Source organism: Labeo rohita, chromosome 20, assembly GCF_022985175.1.
Source record: "Labeo rohita strain BAU-BD-2019 chromosome 20, IGBB_LRoh.1.0, whole genome shotgun sequence".
Classification (NCBI taxonomy): Eukaryota; Metazoa; Chordata; class Actinopteri; order Cypriniformes; family Cyprinidae; genus Labeo; species Labeo rohita.
In genome coordinates, this window is record NC_066888.1 from 21,315,629 (window position 1) to 21,336,265 (window position 20,637).

General features: G+C 36.0%; 1 protein-coding gene across 1 annotated transcript in view; it reads right to left on the reverse strand.

The window, feature by feature from the left end:
- The window catches only part of nbas (NBAS subunit of NRZ tethering complex), a 218,895-nt gene that overhangs the window by 64,822 nt on the left and 133,436 nt on the right, over positions 1–20,637 (reverse strand). Inside the window, 6 exon segments of the mRNA XM_051138331.1 lie at positions 2,676–2,878; positions 5,384–5,593; positions 9,468–9,593; positions 9,595–9,803; positions 12,955–13,208; positions 20,364–20,474. Coding sequence (XP_050994288.1) covers positions 2,676–2,878; positions 5,384–5,593; positions 9,468–9,593; positions 9,595–9,803; positions 12,955–13,208; positions 20,364–20,474 — 1,113 coding nt within the window.

Genomic DNA, 20,637 nt, shown 5'->3' on the forward strand with positions numbered 1-20,637 from the left:
CAGACCGCAAAAAACTTAAAACCATGCTTTAAAATTCACTAAACGCAAGCACACACACACATATATATACAACGGTGTCCTTGGAGGAACACTGTGTTTCCAAAGGATTATTTATACATGAAACGTAACCATAATCTTTTACTCCCCAGATATAAACATCAATCATGAGCAGCTTTGTAGACCACAAATTCCACCTCCTTTTAAAAAAAGATTTCCGACTTCTCAAAAAAAGAAAAAGAAAAAACAGACAGCAAGAAAGCTGAATAAAGCCAAGAATACAGTTTGATGAAATATACTTTGCAAAATAGTTTGACAATTCCCAGTGCCAAATCATTTCATTGTTAATGATTCATTTGCCCACCTCTGCAAACCAGTAATTAGCAGCAGAAGACAGGAACACGCTTCAGTTTTAAGCAATTACCTAGAATATGAATCACTCCAGCAGAGGAAGAAAAAAAAAAAAGAGGGAGGCTACGTTTGAATAAAAGCAAACTGTAATCAATCTTAATTTCTCTGACCATCGTTTTCTCTGATTCAGAAGACCTTCACTAATCCTGCTTGATTACGGATTGAGCTGAAACGTCTGATCAACACAGACTCACGAAGCAGGATGACTAATCAGGAGGTGCAGAAAGACGGGCTCTCGCTCTTTGATGGTCTTGGAGATTTAAAAAAAAAAACTTTCTGAAGCATTTGGCTAAAAAGGCCTATTCACAGCACACGCAAAACGAAAAACAGTAACAAATCAAATGAAAAGTAGGGATGTATCAATACTAAAATTCTGTCCTATGCCATCTGCTTGAAAGCAGCTCACTCATTAACATGCATACGTTAGTGGAAGCTAGAGATTATGGATTATAAAGTTTTAAATATGTTTCAGTCGTTTTTATACACAGACCCCCATTTTCAGGGGCTCAAAACTAATTGGACAAATAAATATAATCATAAATAACATTTTTAATATTATGTTGAGAAACTTTTGCAGGCAATTACTGCCTTAAGTTTGAAACTCAGGGACATCACCAGAGAATGGATTTCCTCCTTTGTGATGCTTTGCCAAGCCTTTACTGCAGCTGACTTCAGTTGTTGTTTGAATGTGGGGCTTTCTGTCTTTAGTTTTGTCTTCGGCAAGTGAAATGCATGCTCAATCAAGTGGAAATCAGAAGACTGACTTGGCCATTGCAGAATATTCCACTTTTTTTCCTTAAAAACTCTTGGGTTGCTATTGCTGTATGTTTTGGGTCATTGTCCACTTGTACTTCGAAGCGGCACCCAAACAACTTTGGCTCAAAAAATGATGGATTTACGTTGTTTCTGAAGCCTAACAATTGTCTGTTTTCCATGCACGCAGAGCACCTTTGACTGCATAATGTGGGTTCAAAGCAACAGCTTCCATATAAAAATTGCACACTTAAAATCAACTCTAGACTTTTACCTGCGTAAACTGATGTAGAAAAAAATGAAGGAATAGCCCACAACTGTCAATGAAAGAGCTTTTGAGTCAACTGTCCAATTACTTATGGTCCCTTGAAAAGGGGGGGTATATTAAAGAGCTGTAATTCCTTAACCTTTTCTCGAATTTTGATGAGACTACCCTTATATTAAAGCTCAGAGTGTGCACTTTCCATATTCATTATATAACTGTAACTTGAATATATTTTGGTCAACAGCTAAAATAATAAAAATTGTGTCAGTGTTCAAATAAATATGGACCTGACTGTAAATGTCTTTATCATCACTTTTGATCGATTTAATTTTATTTTGCTTTGATCAATGAATAAATGACATTTTAAAATATATTCAAATAGAAAACAGTTATTTTTGTACAGATATTTCAAAATGTTACTGTTTTTGCTGTACTTTGGATCAAATAAATGCAGGCTTGGTGAACAGAAAACATTAAAAATCTTACTATTCTTCACCGGTAGTGTACTAAAAAAGCTGAAAATAAGAATGCACAATTACATATTCAATACTGGTTGATTGGTTACATAAACACATGTTCATACATTTTGATTATCCACCATTATGTTACTGACTAATAATTATTTTTTTTTTTCACATCTAAATGGAAATTCTCTGAGAAATATTTGGCTGCATAGCTGCAAGATTCAATACTTGAAAGTTGCTGACTGAGACATAATGTACCACCAAGTCAAATATTATTAACCATAGAACCATTCTGTCCAGACCTCTGGGCTCTTAAATGTTGGTGGTTTGGTCTGAAACCTTAAAAAACTTTTTAAATACCTGCCTTAGAGTTTTACAAGTTGTGGTGGAACATCAGAGATTGGTTCAAAAAAATCTAAGCTAGCACTACCTGCTCTCTCTAAATCGCTAGTATTACTAAGGACACAGTGTTATTAAGACCCAGCCAGCAGGGAAGGTGGTGACCTCCTAAAAGCAGGAGATGAAAGCTAAGAAAAAGAGAGAAAGTGAGCTGTAAAGGAGAGAGATGAGAGGCCAGGGCAGAGGCCAATGCTGTGTTTAACTCAATCAAGCAAAAACACATCCAGCTTGACACAGGTTAATAGAGGTATACGCCATAAAGACAGAGACAGAGAGAAGGAAAGAGAGTCAGAGAAAGCATTACTAGCAGGCGTATAAAGCAGACAGAGAGAAAATGAGGGTGGTATTAAGAAAATGACATTCTGGCGAACTGCAGCACATTGTACCTGAGAGCAGTTATGATTCGCTCCACTGCGTCCTGGACTATGCTCTTCGGCGACAGGTCGCTTGTTCCCACGGAGACTGCAAGCAGCTGTTCAATTCTTTTAAGGGGCTGTCCATCCATGGCCATTGTGACGGCCAGATGGCGCACCTTGGATTGCTCAGATCTGGACAGGTCATAGATGCGACTGTATTTCTGCAAGAGCTCCTAAAAAAGACATAAACATCAAATCATGCTCAGAAAACGTTACTCTTTTTATGTCCCCCATCCTCTGGCAGTAATCAATAAGTAGTATGTGCTGAGACAAAAACAAAGCCTGACATATGTTGAGACACATACAGTAGCAGTATGCACACTTTAAAAAGTTTTCACCAGCTTCCACTTAAAAACTTAAGTATAGCAGCTGCCTTAAAATTAAGTTAAATAAACTTAAAAGTACAAGTCATTTTAACTCACAAGTTAAGTCAACTTAAATGTACAAGTCATTTTAACTCATTTTATTGTAATGAGTTAAAATTACTTGTAGTTTTAAGTTGATTTAACTTAAAATTTTAAGGCAGCTGCTACACTTGAGTTTTTAAGTTGAAACTGGTGAAAACTTTTTACAGTGCAGGGTTCGTACAGACACTGCAAAATAAAATTCCAGGACTTTCAAGGACTTTTCAAGCACTACTTTTTCGACTTACAAGATTTCCTTCAGAGATCTCACTTATGGTTTGATGTTTTCTACTGTTAAAGAAAAAAAATCAGAAAAAAAAGATTCATGAAACTACTCCAAAGCCCTGATCTGAATCAAATGATTTCGCAAGCCGTGCTCTTAGGTTTCGATCTAAAGCAAAAGATTTGCAAACCCACTTTGAATTCCCAATCTAAATCAAATGATTTTCAATCCACGCTCTGAAGTCCTGATCTAAATTAAATGATTCCCGTTACACAAATTGAGGCTGCGATCTAAATCGTTTCACAATGCGCAGTTCCGATCCGAGTCAAATCATTTGCGAACCAGCTCCAAAGTCCTAAATCAAATGATTTGCGATACGTGAGTTGCAGTTACGATCTAAATCAATTGATTCACAATATGCAAAGTTCCGATCTGAATCAAATGATTCGCAAACCTGCTCCGAAGTCCTGATCTAAATCAAATGATTTGTAAACCAGCTCCGAAGTTCCAATCTAAATCAAATGATTCGCAATACATGACTTGAGGTTGTGATCTAAATCAATTGATTTGCAGTACGCAAATGATTCGCGAACCCACTCCGAAGTACTGATCTAAATCAAATGATTTGTGATATGCGATTTGAAGGCCCGATCTGAATCAAATGATTTGTGATGCGTGATCCGATTGGAGCACCTTGAAACAGTGAATCATCTTGCGACACAATGGTTTTTTTTAAATCATTACAAGTGATGTCAAAATTCGAAAATTAATGGCTCTTGTAGTTTTTTCTGGTTTTTGTTAGTGAATCAGTTGAAATGAAAAGAGGTCATGAGTTTGAATCAATCGGAGTGGTTCCAGCTTAAATGACTCACTCAACTGATTTGGCTAATCTGTTCTTCGTTTTGCGTCTTCAGCCATGTTTACACAACACTGTTAGTACTACTACTGATTTAGCTCAATAGTTCTATGACATAAACTGAAATTTTGAAAAAAAATTAATTTAATTGCGTAAACACTTATTTCATGGATACATTGTCTTTCAATAATTCAAGCACTTTTCAAGTACCTCTTCAGGAATATTGCTTTTTTTTTTTTTTAAAAGGTTTTCCAGGCCTTACATTTCAAAAATCAAATTCAGGTACTTCAAGCACTTTAAGCACCTTGTATGAACACTGAGTATACCTGAAGACAAGAGACAGAACAATTTATTTGGTTGCTGAAAATCGTAAAGCACACGCTCGTGTCTCTCACACACACACACACACACACACAGACACACACTTACAAAGGTGGTTTACAGGGACTGTCCATAGGCATAATTGTTCTTCTACTGTACAAACTGTGTTTTCTATCGCCCTTCCCCAACCCTACACCTAAACCTACCACTCACAGGAAACTACTGTCTACTGAGTGTCAGAAAGTCAAAAATATCTTCATTTGTATTCAGAAGTTGAACAAAGGTCTTATGGGTTTGGAATGACATGAGGGTGAGTAATTAAAGTAAGTATTTTCGTTTTTGGGTGAAGTTGCTAAGTTGTTAGGTTAGTCTTCTACACAGGTAGGTTGCAGGCAGCAAGGCAGCTCGAACCGAGATTTACACTGCAGTTTCCACGCTCATGCACATTCCTATGGGAGCACGTTGTGTGACACAGTGAAGCTGTGTCGGTAATGAGATGCGGCAGTGTCTGCTCGATAAGTGTGCACTGTAAAAATGAATCCATATATTTCCATATACAAATGGCTCAATGTGTGCATTTAAGAAACCACAGGCTGACATGAACTGCCTGCTACTATCCTGCAGACAGGACACCAGCTACAAACCTGCCAATCAATCACAGCCACTGTCACACAGGTCACGAAAGTGAGAAATTGTGAAGGACGAGGAAAGTAGTAAGAAAGAGAGAATAAAAGAGAGAAGAAAGGCAAGTAACACAGGCACTTACTGTACATAATATTTAAGGACCTGCTTACAGTTAGTGTCCGTCTTAAATGATCAAATCACAAGAGGACAGTACACTTTAGTACATTTTGTATGTGTGTTGAGAAATTACCTCTTTGCTTGTCTTGAGTGACAGAGGGAAGGAGTGGCTCAGAGTCTCTAGATGGGCAAGAGACTGCTGTATGTGAGTGAGGGCGGAGTCAAAGCTGGAGGCGGAGTTTTCACTTCTGTCATCATTACCCTTTTTCTTACTCTTCTCGCTAATGCCTTTTAAAGCCTTCTGTGCACGCTTAGTGATCTCCAGCCTGGTCTCTACAGACAGCTAAAAACAGACAGAAAACACACATGAAAGAAAGAGAAGAACAATTAATACAGGTTAAACCACTGATGTAATATGGACTATTTTAATGATGTCCCTACTACCGTTCTGGGCCTTGAATGTGTCAGTTACGTTGCTGTCTATGCAGGGTCAGACCACTCCGGATTTGATCAAAAATATCTTAATTTGTTTTCCGAAGATGAAAGGACAACATGAGGGTGAGTAATTAATAATTTGGATGAATAAATGATCCCTTTAATATACACCCATTACAAAGTAACATACTACTATTATAAAGTTTGGGGTCGATAAGATATTTAAAATACCGTTTCAATACATAAAAAAATAATCCTTTAGAAATGATTCTAATATGCTAAATTAGTGCTCAAAAATGTTTACTAATACTAGGGCACTATAAAATCTTTATTTTATAGTCATATCTTTACCTTATTTTAAGTTTTACATTTTCCCAAGTTCAGTTTTATTTTTTTTCAAATTCTATGTTTTCCATTTGAACTTTTCTGGATTACGTTTTTTTTTTCTGTTTAAATGGTTAAATTAAAAATTATTTTAAAAAAAGTATATCTAATTAACTGAAATCATGAAACGTAAACAATTTAACAATTTTACTAAAAGTTTAATAATAATTTTTTTTTTTTTAAGGCCCTATGAACTATTTTTTCCCCTTCTCAAAATCTAAATTTTTAAACCGAATTCTGTGTTTTCCTTTAATTTTCTAGATTTCATTTTAACAGTTTCTTTTAATATTTAATAATCAAATGCATCTGTAATTGATTGATTTTATTAAAAATATATATAATTTACTGTTATTTCATTTCTTTTTTTTTTTTTTTTTTTTTTTTTTTTTTTTTAGAAATACTGTTTTTAATTTTTTCTGGTAAATAAATTCTAGTAAATATTTTCTTCTGGTAAATATTCCTTAAAAATAATGGTTTAATAATAAGTTTATTAGTAGTGGTCCTATCATTAAATGAAGTAATATTTTGTTACTGTCACCTTTTCTTCAAGTTAAACTGAACTTTTGTTATGATGGATTGCTGCGAAGATCTCTAAGTTTCTGTTTGTATATGAAACAAGTTTTTTTCTTAAAAGAAATGGTAAAATGCTCATTAAGTGATTTTAAGAGCAGTTTTAGAGATTGTTTAGATTTTCTATTTCATTATAAGTCTATAAACAAACAAACAAAAAAAACAATGCCACTTTATTATATTGCCATTGTATTATATCTAAAATAAAGTATTTAAATATTACAGGTATGTTCAGCTCTTTTAACAATAAATATGGTTCAAAACTATACTTAGCCAAAAGTGAACTCATTTTCCACCAACCAAACAACTGATTAGTAAGGTGACCCAATATAGTAGAAACTACCCAGAAAACGCTCAAGCTTTTTTGCATATAATAATATTCAGTCAGCAATGGGCTGTTATTCTGCTGCATATCTACTATCACAATCCCCAACAGTAATGATGTCGCATAATTCGGTCTCATCCCATTTCTCATCCAGATTCATCTCGGTGAAAACACTTCACATGCCTGGATTCATCTCACACTGTTTACCTCCAACACTCCCCTCCCACGCTCTCCCGCTGTCATTTACGCACACGCGCACGTACGTTAACTGTATTTACTCACGGTTCACATACACAATCTACAGCAGAAGCATGGCAGATGTCATTGGTTGTTTTTCCCTGTGGTATTCTTGAGCACCGAATCAATGCCGCTCTCACCTTAATGGTGGGAGTGGGTGTGTGTTTATGGCAATGAGCGTTTGTAACTTGCTTTCTGCAAACTCTAATCGTTATAACATTAGTTCAACATAACAATCATTACAATAACATCATCTGAACACTCCAGGGGCCACCGAGCATTAGCGATTAGCCTTTTGATTACAGAGGCTCATTTAGGATGTTTGCCACAGGGCCGTGCGTATGTGTCTTTTTTTGTATGCACGTGGATGTTTGACTTGCAGGCACAATAAATAGGAAATAAACCATCTGTGAAAGACAGGAAAACATGAGAGGTGCCTAAAACATCAAACAGCACTTAGTAGGCATGAACATGTCTAGAGAAGCCTGTGAACATACCACATACATGTGCATGATTCATGATGGTAACTACATTGCTGTCTATGCAGGGTCAGAAAGCTCTTGGATATTATCAAAAATATCTAAATTTGTGTTCTGAAGATGAATGAAGGTCTTACGGGTTTGGAACGACATCAGGGTGAGAAATGACAGAATTTCCAGTTTTCTGCGAACTATCCCTTTAAACATTGTCAATCTGGATTGTGTGTCTGGATAATACGGGCCATTTTATAATTAGGGGTACATTTAAAATTCAACAATGTCAAGAAACAAGTTTTCCTGTTTCCCAAAAACCCAAACATGACCTTACATAGCTTCTTTGAAACAATCTATATTGTATTAAGTGCTATAATATATATATAAAGTTGATCGGTAGAAATGTGTGGATAAGATACCATTTACAGTATATTTCCTACTGTCCCCCATGTTACCTTTACTGGGTAGCACAGTTGACAGGTAGCTTAGCTGACATTTTTAGCATTTTGGGCCTATACTTGACATGGAAGCCTAGAACTACTGAGCATATGGTATGTTTAGAAATACATTTTCATAAACAAAAAATAAGTTAAATTGTCTTGTTAAAATTTGCAGTAATAATACTTAATGTAACACGGTTGACAGTCAATTAATCCACTCTCGACAGGTTTGCTAGTTTAACCAATATTAGGGGTAAGAGAGAGAACATAACTTCTAATGTTTCATCCACATGTTTCTAGAGGAAATATCATTATACTGTGCAAATTATGCGAGAATGGGACAAACCATTCCTTTCTGAGGGGGGGGGTTTCTAGTGGGTAACTTTGTTGACAATGTTTTTTCGGACACAAATAAATCAAGTTATAATCACAATAAACACTTATTATTTTTGAAGCACACACCCTAATGTCTTGATAGCCTAATCTAACTGAAAGCAAAACTATGAAATTCATTTATATTTAAGGTCATTTTTCATGCTTAAATGCAGTAGAATTTAAATGAGTAGAATGAGCAACTTTACAAAATTCAACAGCTGAATACCATTGTTGTATGTGATATGAACATCATTTTTGAACAAAACATATGGCTTTTTCAACATATAGTAGTGAGATATGGAAAAATATAATTGCGTACTATAAAATTAAACATCAGGGCTTTATATTGATGAAAATATATAAAAAATATACTTCACGGACATGAGACGTACCCACAATTATAGATGACCCATATATTCATTATCACTTTAAAAGTGCATTTTTAAATGGACAAAGTGGCTAATTGCTTTTTTTTAGTTACAAATACATTTATTGATTTGTTTATTGATTAGTCCATTTAAATTGACACGTAACTGTTAAATGTAACTTTTCAACTGGACAAATAAAGAGACATGTAAAACTATTTATTTGATTTATTTTTAAAACATTTGTTAAATATTACAATAAAATAATATATTAAAAAATGATTTTAATCAGACTCTTCTTTGCTGTTTTAAGTGATTTATTTTAACAAAATAATCGATAATCGGTTTATAACTAATTTTTTGTTTTTTTTTAACAAGTGACCCTCCTAGTCCTCTATTAAGCTGTCAAATGGACATAAAAAGTAAATTGAAATGATCATTCATTTGACTGACAGCTTTTTTTCTAGATACAGATACATTTATAACCTTGTCTTGAACTCTTTGGCATTTGTCATTTGTCATTTTTTTTTAAAGTTTGAGAGAATTTTGTAAGTACAATTTTGCAACCCCCCAAAAAACATCAAAACCCACTCATTTTCTGTATTAGGCTCACCTTATTGGCTGCTTCAGGGGAAAAGGTAATGGCATCCAAGAAGTTAACAGAATCCACGGGCAGAAGTCGGTCAAAGTATTTGGCACAGGTGTCATAGGCATGCAAGAAGTCGTGATCACTCTGGGGGGGCTTTTTTCAGCACATGCTGATCCCCTTCCCAGAACAGTTTATGAAGCCAGGTGGCATGTACAGCGCTAGGGGTAAGCGGTTCACCTCCCTTCTGGGGGATTCGAGGGGCCAGTTTGGAGATTGACAGGACGTTCTGGCTGGTCAGTACCGGCTTCAGAGCTTTCAACGGATCGGAATCCTCATCAGTCAGCTTCTTATAGTCCAAACCTAAACAACAAGACAATTTCAGCTTCAGCATTACATAAAATACAGACCGGGGCTAGATGTCACACTGCAGTGAATATTTCTCAGGGTGGGTTAGTTTTTTGGAAAAACAACTTCTGAATAGATACAAACCTTAAAGTATATAAAAGAGTTTTCTTTCACTGAATGTGATGACCTTTTGTGACCATGTTGTCACACTAAAGGGGCAAGTTGTCACTATGTGAAACTGACAACACTCTCTCCATCTCTACTAATCCAAAATATGAGACATTTATTACAGTTTCAAGCTTTTATGTAGTTTCTATTTGTGTCAATCAATGTGAATAGGTGTAGACTTGGCATGCCTCCAGGATATATCGAGTCAGACAGACAACATTACACTGACACACAAGGCCTCATCAGGACATTAAATATTGAAACAACTGCCTCTGAGAACGGGCCCATCTCACGACAGGGGCCAGAAGGGCATTCAACACACACCTACACTCTAACAGAAAGAGATGTGGAAAAAAAAAAGGTGCTATCTCTCTCCCTTGGGTTGTGGCAGATGCTACAATCTTTACAGAACTGTGTCTGGGAGCATGCATGCGACAGAGTGTGTTTTCGGTGCCTACTAAGTGTGAGTGTTTAAAAGGAAAGGTATCGGTTGAGACGGGGGAGAGTGTGGTGTGAAAACTCTCAGACAAACTCCCTCCTGTCCTCTGAAAACACTTACTGCAAGACTATCAAGTTTAAAAATGTCATGTGAATGAAAAGACGTCATTAGTTCTAGCTCTTTTCAGAACTACAGTGCTTTAAGCAATATTTTAATGATATTTAATATTTTATTTTTAATGGATATGTGCGCTGGTTGTGAATCTGGACAAAAACATTCACACAAGTACACGACTCTCATGCAGTTACAAGTGCCATTATTACATGCAGTGCCCCAATCCTGGAGAGAGAGAGAGAGAGAGGTAGCTAATGAACTCATTCAAACCTCACTCCATGTCTCGTGCGCTTCCCAATAATCTTTCTTTTCTTATCGGAAAAGAACAAAAATGTATTGTATGCGGGCTAATTAACATTCCTCTATTACTTTCATTGGCACTCTCGCAGCTCAGCGACCCATTTCCTGTTGTCTCAGCTGGAGAGAGATGTGTCATTACATGGGAAATTTCTGGTTATGGTGTTGATTGACATGCTTGCGAGCAGGAGCTGATTTACCGCTTCATTTGTGCTACCAGGTCGGCTTGGTATCGATTGAATCCTCTTTTCTTTACAACGATTTTACAGTCATTTCATTGCCTGCTGCAACCAACATTTTTGCAACACAGGCTTTGTTCACAGGGCAAAAAAAAAAAAATTCTGATTATTTACTCACCCCCATGTCATCCTAAATGTTCATGTCATTCTTTCTTCAGTTAAAAAGAAACTAGTGTTTTTGAGGAAAACATTCCAGGATTTTTCTCCATATAGTGGACTTCAATAGATATTAAAGGGTTGAAGTACCAAATTTCAGTTTTAGTGCAGCTTTGAAGGACCCTACACAATCTCAGCCAAGGAATAAGGGTCTTATCTAGTGAAACGATGAGTCATTTTCTAAAAAAATGTAAAAATGTATCTACTTTTAAACAACAAATGATCATCTTGCAGTAGCTGGACTTTGTGCATTAGGTAATATAACATTGGAAAGTAATAGTCAACTAACCACTAGTCGACGAGAAGAGGCATGGTTGACCAAAATTTTATTAGTTACTTAGTCGCAGTAAAAAAAAAATCCACAGAAAGTGACGAAGTCAGGCAATCGGTGACGGACCGACATTAACGGCTGTTCAATGTTTTAATATAGTACATCAGGCAGGACATCCAAATGCTCATCAACCTCAAGTATGGCTTTTCATCTGAAAGATGTAAATAGTAGCAACTTTACATGGCAGCCAAATCTAATGTTAACCTAGAAAAATGTGCATTATTAAAGTGTCTGTGCGGAGTGTGGAAGCTGAATAGTAGCGCACTTACTGCATGATAGATAGCGGTGCTGATGTGGTCATTCGCACTTAAAATACTCTGTCATTTTTGCTCATACAGATAAAAGTAATACATCTTTTGAATCTGTAATGACTCTACGTTTATTTGTGTGCGCTTACAATAACAACGAAATGTTGCGCTTTTGTAAAATAATGAAAGCAAACAGGATGTTCTTTCTGCCATCTCGGTCTCTGTGAACTTGTGCGCAAAAGTTCGAAACTCCATGCATACTTGACTTACAGACATGAAAAATATATCTATAGAGAGCGAAATGACTACTTTCAAATGAATCAATTCAAATGGACAACAAATATTATTCGATTATGTAATCTGTATGAAACATATAGGCGCATCCACTACTGACGAGCTAGTGTTGCCGACTTCATCTCTTAAGCCCAAAACAAAGAAAGTGCTACTTTATTAACAAAACATTACAATGTTAATGCAGTCTCCTTGCTGTTTTTTTCCCTATTCATAATTATTATATCTGCCAATGCGCTGTGGCAAGCTTTATGTGTGCGCTTGAGCGCTTATTAGGCTAGACAATTAAAGACTCATCATTATGATTTATATGGTTTATTAATTAACGTGCGACTAATAGTCGACTAATGCTTAAAATGAACGACTACTAGCCAACCAGAAAAACTTAAGCGAGGACAGTCCTATTGGAAAGGTATGACGTAGGCGGAAATACTGACCCAGTGTTTACAATGCGAACATGCAAAAAAAGTCAAACGTTTTACAAAAATAGGTAAAACAACAGACGAACAGACTAACTACCCGCGCATGACCTTTCCAACGTGACTACGGAATGCATTAAGTCGTAGACGAACATTGCAGAAATAGTGCAAGATGAGCATTTGTGGTTAAAAAGTATATACATTTTTGTTTTTTTTAGAAAATGACAGATCGTTTCACTAGATAAGACCCTTATTCCTTGGCTAGGATTGCGTAGAGCTCTTTAAAGCTGCATTAAAACTGCAATTTGGACCTTCAACCTGTTGGTTCCCATTGAAGTCCACTGTATGGAGAAAAATCCTGGAATGTTTTCCTCAACTGAAGAAAGAAAGACATGAACATCTTAGATGACATGAGGGAAATGATGAAATCTGGTTTGTTTGGTTGGACTTTTCCGGTCACTCACCAACGGCAACGGCTTTGAGCTTCTTGAGGAGTTTGAGGTGCGTGTCGGGCTTCATAGCAGATTGAGGAAAGTAGTTTGCGCAGCCGCAGTTCTCCAGAAGAGTGAAGTAGAAGAGGAGTCTGAGCTGGTCGGTTCCGGCTATACTGGGGTACACATATTTAGTCATGTGTGTGTAGAATGACTCCGGGTTGGTCTTGAGAGTCTCAAACAGGCCCAGAGCCTCCGTCCTGTCCTCGATGTCTTTGGTGGAAAGACTGGAAGGTGAGAGAAATGAGACTATGAGCAGTCGTAACCAAGGAGCAGTGATCACTCAACCTTTGCAAATTGCTTGTAGAGAATCAATTAAGGCAATGCACAGGCATTTTTCCCCCCAATTGTCCCCCGAACCAGATGAGGTACATTAAGGTCGTTGTTAATATGCTGTGATGGCCCACTTGTGCTGGAGAATTGATTTTGTTTAATCTAAAAGAACTTCGTCAAACTACTTAAAGTCCATTAAACTTTATTCACTGTGGTTTGACCACTTCCAGGACCAAAAAAAAAAAAATCATTTTCAAGCAGTGAATTATAGCCTATGGCATGCGTTTACTGACCCACCATAAATCTGATGTCAGGTTTGGATTCTATGGGTGTCATGTTTTATGTTAGCACTGCTCTGATTTCCATAATTTATCTCCACGGTGACTTCATAAGCAGGCGTGCGGACTGGCCCTCCACCTTGCTCTAATTGAATGGCTTTTCAGTAAAGATAAACAGCTTTACTGCACCACAGAAATATCCCATATCAATTCTGATGCATGGAAATGTTTTATAGAGTTGGGTTATCAATAAATTACTATGCGAACCTTCAATGACTGCCAAGTCCATTTATCCAGCAGGTCTGCTGATGCTGTGCGTGAGAGTGTAACGTGTGAGAGGGAAGGGGTTGGAGAAAGAGTTGTAGACAGAAAGACAGGAAAAAGACATAAAAAGCATGCTGACTCGCAAACAGGCCTGGAAATAAAAGATGGAGTCAGATAAGTGGGTTGCGCAGACCTCCACAGGGGCAGAAAAAGGCCACTTAAAAAAAATCCTAATGTTGTGAAAAGCCTTTGCTCCTGAATTTTCTGAGTTTGCAGATTTGTAATATTGTTTTGGCATGTTTTGATTGTTTTGGACAATGCAAGATGAAATGCAAGCAAGTCTATAAGAGAAACTTGAAGTTTTGGAAAGACAGCAAATTTCTAGCATAAAATGCAGGAGGAACCTGAAATGTGCTCAAAAGTCTACAAATGTCACAAACGAAGCAGTTCTGCAAAAAAGAGAAAATATACATAGCTACAGTAAGTATTTGGGTGCCATTACTGCTGCTAATTGCTTTCTTTAATAGATACATGAAACATGTAAATGTAAAAATTAATTTAATGCAAATATGTTTTCAGTTCCCTGTTATACATTCATAGGCTCTTGTTAAAATTCTAACTACATTTAGTGTAAAAATGTGCAAAAATACACAAGGAAAATACACTCCCAGCCAAACGCTTTTTAATGATTTTAAAGAAGTCTCTTCTGCTCACCAAGCCTGCATGTATTTAATCCAAAGTACAGCAAAAAAAAACTTAAAATTTTGAAATATTTGTACTAATATATACTAAAATAACAGTTTTCTATGTGAATATATTTTAAAATATAATTTATTCCTGTGATTTCAAAGCTGATTTTTTAGCATCATTACTCCAGGCACATGATCCTTCACAAATCAGTCTAATATTCTGATTTGCTGCTCAAAAAATATTTATTATTATTATTATGTTGAAAACATAATGTTACATGTTAACGTAACATTATAAATGTCTTTATTATCACTTGTAAACAATTTAAAGCATCCTTGCTAAATTAAAGTGTTAATTTCTATAATTTCTTTCTTTAAAAAAATTATACTGACTCCAAACTTATGAATAGTTTAGTGTATAATGTTACAAAATCCTTTTATTTCAGATAAATGCTGATCTTTGGATATTTCTATTCATCAAAAAATCCTGAAAAAAATGTACTCAACTGCTTTTAATATTGACAATAATAATAATAATAATAATAATAATAATAATAATAATAATAATAATAATAATAATAAATGTTTTTGAACCGCAAATCAGCATATTAGGATGATTTCTGAAGGATCATGTGCCACTGAAGACTGGAGTAATGATGCTGAAATTTTGGCTTTGATCACAGGAATAAATTACACTTCAAAATGTATTCAAATAAAAAGCAGTTATTTTAAATAGTACAAATATATTACAATATGACTGCTTTTGCTGTATTTTGGATCAAATACTGTAAATGCAGACTTGGTGAGCAGAAGACAGTTCTTTAAAAAAAACATTAAAATCTTACTGTTCAAAAACTTTTGACTGGTAGTGTATATATCACTTACTTTCCCATTACTTTCGATAGAATATTAGAGGCATAAATCCCATGTTTCTATTGTTAGAAACTATGGTGTCAGCCAGATTTTTAAAATCCAATAAAAATCACTATAAAAATATGTATTTATTAAATGTACAGTAACAGTCATAGGGCACATATAGGTCTCAACATTTGTGTAGGTAAACACTGTTCCTCCATGTTCTTATTGTGTTACAGCTAATCATATTCAGTGTTAATGCAACAAAATGAGTGAGCTGCAGGCTGCATGTGGTCATTTGGACAGAGCCCAACACCTATCCATTGTCTACAGAGCGTAACCCCTATGGACCTTAACTCATGTTTAATGGATACGACTATACTGGCTGGAGGCACGATGTCCTGGGGCCAGAAAGAGAGACAGAAAGAGCAATGCAGAAAGAGGAATGCAAGACAAGCTGGAAAACAACAACACCCTAGAACAAAGTGAAGAAAAGAGAAAGAAGATAGCAGAGACAAAACAGGTAGGACAGAAATTACAGGAAGGAAATGCGGCAGGGGAGAGATAAAGAGAGGGAAAGAAGAGCCTCTGACTGCAGTCTGCTTATTAACACAGAATAACTGCTTTTAACAGGATCAATACTTCGCTAAACACAGCAGCCATTAATCCTGTCTCCTGCTGCAATTACAAACCCAAGAACGGATAAAGGGGGTGTGTGAGAGACACAGAGGCAGAGGCTGAATTCAAACTGAATTCTTTGTTCAAGGGCACATTAAGACAGTATCACTGACCCTCTTTAATATATACGTTATTATGTAATGAACCGTTCAGTCCTCTAATTTGATTGTCCAAGTGGCGTTCCAAGGGTGCCGACAGAGTCCTACAGCTTCGGGACATTCCAAAATAGAGTATGTGAGCAGTGCAGAGCAACACTGAGTGAAATTAGAATGGAAACCCTGAAATGGATCTGGAGTGGATACAGTTGCAAAAGTATTCATACCATAAGTATTCATTTTTTTTTTCATGTTTTGTTAAACAGCTTTACTTTTTTTCCCCCACCCCACATCAATCTACACTCCATACACCATAATGACAAAGCAAAAACAGACTTGTCACAGCTCTGTAAACTTATTAACCATTAAAAATGTACATATAACAAATATGTGGCTTGATGCAATCCGGTTTCTGAGCTCTACAGGGAGTTTTTGTTGTTTGTTTGTTTGTTTGTTTGTTTTTTACCTCAGGGCGTGTTTTTTTCCCTAATATACATTTTTTAGCTGTTAGACCTTTTATTAAGACATCTGTGCCTTTCCAAATAATACCCAGATAAGGGTATGAATACTTATGCCATGGAATCATTTAATTTTTACTTTTAATAAATGTGCAAAGATGTTAAAAACCTGTTTTCTGCTGTGCCACTATGGTGTATAGAGTGTAGAAAAAATGTGAAGTGAAAAAAATGAAGGAGTATGAATACTTACGCAATGGAATTATTTGATTTTTTATTTTGAATAAATCTGCACAGATGTTAAAAACCTGTTTTCTGCTGTGCCATTATGGTGTATAGAGTATAGAAAAAATGTGAAGTGAAAAAATAAAGGGGTATGAATACTTTCGCAAGGCACAGTACATGCCTGAATTATTTTAACTAGAAGATTATTTTTGGTTCCCCTCCACGTCCACTTTTTACTGTATTTTGTCAAGTAATGCTTAGAGCGACTTGCAGCAAAGATTGATACTGTGGCTTTTTTGAAACCAGAAGGAGAAAAAAGTATATTGGGCATAGTTCACCCAAAAACAAAAATTACCCCATGATTTACTCACCCTCAAGCCATCCTAGGTGTATGACTTTCTTCTTTTCAGACGAATACAGTCAGTGTTATATTAAAACTCCTGGCTCTTCCAAGTTTTATAATGGCAGTGAATGGTGGTTGAGATTTTGAAGTCCAAAAAATGTGCTCATCCATCATAAAAAATGCTCCACATAGCTAATAGGGGTTAATAAAAGCTTTCTGAAGGGAAGCGTTATGCCTACGTTATCCGCTGGAATGCCACTCTCTCATGAATGAGTGTTTGACAGAAATTAGATTCAGATTCAGATTCCTATGATGGATGGATACACTTGTTTAGGCTTCAAAATCTTGACCACCATTCACTGTCATTATAAAGCTTGGAAGAGCCAGGACTTTTTTTTTTTTTTTTTTTAAATGTAACTCAGATTGCATTCATCTGAAGAAAGAAAGTCATATACATATTGGATGGCTTGAAGGTGAGTAAATCATATATATACACTGTACACAGTTTCAGCTTTGGTAATTCAAAATTAAACATGTCAATAATTACATGCAGGATACAGACTAAAAAACAGCCCTGTTGTACCCCATCTCTGGTTGAAAATTAGTGCAAACCTCCGCTTGATGAATAAAATGAAAAAGAAAGCAAAAAAGGGCATTTGATGCCAACAAAATGTCTGTCCAATTTGAAATAGCAATTAGAATCTGGCTCGAAATGCATTCAGCTATAGCAGCTAATGCATTATATGGCAGTCAGTGTGGGGTCTTCTACTGAATCATGAATTTGAAAACTGGAATAAAAACCCATCTGAAGCCATTCCTGCCGTGTCCTCAGGGTACATAGTGGACCTAACAAAGCACGCTGGGTAGAACAAGGTCAAAACCCTACAGCATATTAATCTGCACTGAAAAAGGAACCAATGGAAATATCTAAAACTGAGTGACCATTACCATACTCAAGCTCTCAAAAAGCATTAAATTAATTCTGAGAAGAGCCCATTCATTCAGGCGGTCCAAAGCATGACTAAAATGACTAACAATAATCAGGCCTAGTCAAATGATCAATGCACAAAAATAAACTGATTAAAACAACACAGAGGAAATTACAATGTTATTTGGCCTCAAACAGAACACATGTGACCCTGGACAACAAAACCAGTCATAAGGGTCAATTTTTTTAAAATTGAGACATCAGAGATCATCTGAAAGCTGAATACATAAGCTTTCCATTGATGTATGGTTTGTTGGGATTGGACAATATTTGACCGAGAAGCAACTATTTAATAATCTGGAATCTGAGGGTGAAAATAATAATAATAAATCAAAATATTGAGAAAGTCGCCTTTAAAGTTGTCCAAATGAAGTTCTAAGCAATACTTATTACGAATTAAAAATTAAGTTTTAATATATTTAAGGTAGGAAATATCTACATGGAACATGATTTTTACCTAAAATCCTTGATTTTAGGCATAAAAGAAAAATCGATAAATTTGACCCATACAATGTATTGTTGGCTATTGCTACAAATATACCCGTGCTACTAATGACTGGTTCTGTGGTCTAGAATCACATATGACAACAGAGAGAACCTAAACAAACATGACAAAGCAGCTGTCCAGAAAGAGCAAGAAAATTATGGATTGACCACACGTCCTATGTTGGATTTAGGAAAACTATCCCACATTTAAAACAGTTTGTCTTGATTTTTGAAAGTTAAGGTATAAAGCACAATTTCAGAATCTGGTAAAAATAAAATAAAATAAAATAAAATCATGCATATCAATTGCATGAATTAGATGCCTTGCACAAGCAGTCAGGAAACAAACAGAACAGTGTTTATTTATTTTAAGTTTTCACATAAGTTACTATTTAACTTATTTTAGTATTTCTTCTATTATACTTAGGTTTAATAGTTGAAGTTTAATTAATCAAGCTGATTGGAATGGAACCAAATTAAACAGTTTATTTGAACTGATTTAAATCGAATGGAATCGAATGTAAAGTCTGAAGCCAAGCCTATTTCAGTTATTTCAACCTAAACCAAATGCAACCATTTCTATGCAGCCCAATTAAATTTAGTGACTGCTTTAAAGCTCACTTACTGTATGGCACAAGAGTTTTAACTATTTCACATTACAAGCGTTTATGTATCAATAAATCTGTGTAAAAATTGGAAAGATGCTTAAGAAGCCAAATTACCACTTGTGATAAAATAAATCCAAACATTTACATAACTCTACTGTGCCTTGTAACATAATAAACAAAATAAACCACCAGGAAAAACAAAGCACTGGCCCGTTTTCAATGCCTTTAAAATTGCATTATATAACCACATCATATGCAAATCATGTAAACAATGCGAAATTTGTGTTTACAAATCCTCATCAGTCAGAAAAGCCTTTCTGCTGACAAATTAGCAAACAGAAACTGCAATACAATAAAACTTTTGAGTAATTGCCAAAGTTGCTCAAACGCCCTCTGGTGCCATTTTCCTTTGATAACATCTTTGATGGGGGGAAAGATTTTAGAGATTTCATGTTCTACACAGAGCTACAAAAAAAAACAAACCAACAAAATAAAACAGAAGCCTTGCAGATGCTAATGAGCATGCAAGGACTCTCACAGGCGGGAAAAAAAAAATGAAAAAAAAAAAAACATCACATTCACAGTAAATCAGTTTCACCCAAGCAATCTGTACTAAATAAGCAAAGTCAAATGAGTGCATGTTTATGTAGAGGGAAGGAGAGAAAGAGATATTCAGGGTGATTAAACTCCGTGAGAGATGGAGAGGGAGTTGATTAGACCAGGCTTTGAACAATGATTCAGCGACAAATTTACCATGCAGCGAGCTCAGGAGAGGTGGCACGCTGTTTGTCTGTGGATTTTCAAAGCCTTATAAAACTGACTGCAAAACTATTTCAAAAAAACAAAGAGCTTTCTAGCTTTTGCTACTAAACTGGAGGTCTGGCAAATCACACAAACCGATCGCCTGGAAGCCATCCTCAGCAATCGATCCGTGCAATCTTCTGTTTGCTTCTCTAAAGCGCGAGGGTCACGAGGTTCTGACCTGCTGGGGGCCCTCACGTCGAGGAAATAAAAACTGTTACTTGTGGAAGACATTGCTTCTAACTGAGGTTTTGCAGGCTCAATCCTCCGAGAAAGTGTGTAGTAAATCTTAAGTGTGAGTGCTGCTAAAGTCTGCTGAGTGCGTGAAAGCATGAGTGTCTTACCCGCTATCAGTGAACAGAAACTCAAGGTGCGTCATGTGAACTTCCCAGAGAGGGATGCTGTACCGCTGTGCCAGAGAACGAGAGATCCCATACACGCTCTCATCCAACGTCCTAGATAAACAGATGAAATGAGAGAACGACAGATAGATGGAATTAGACAGACAAACTTTTTTAGAACGCTCAAGCTTCAGTTTTTAATTGCGTAAATTCAGCGTCTCAATCATTCTAATCATGGCCAAATTGGCAGCCCATCAAAGGCCAGGCATAACATATT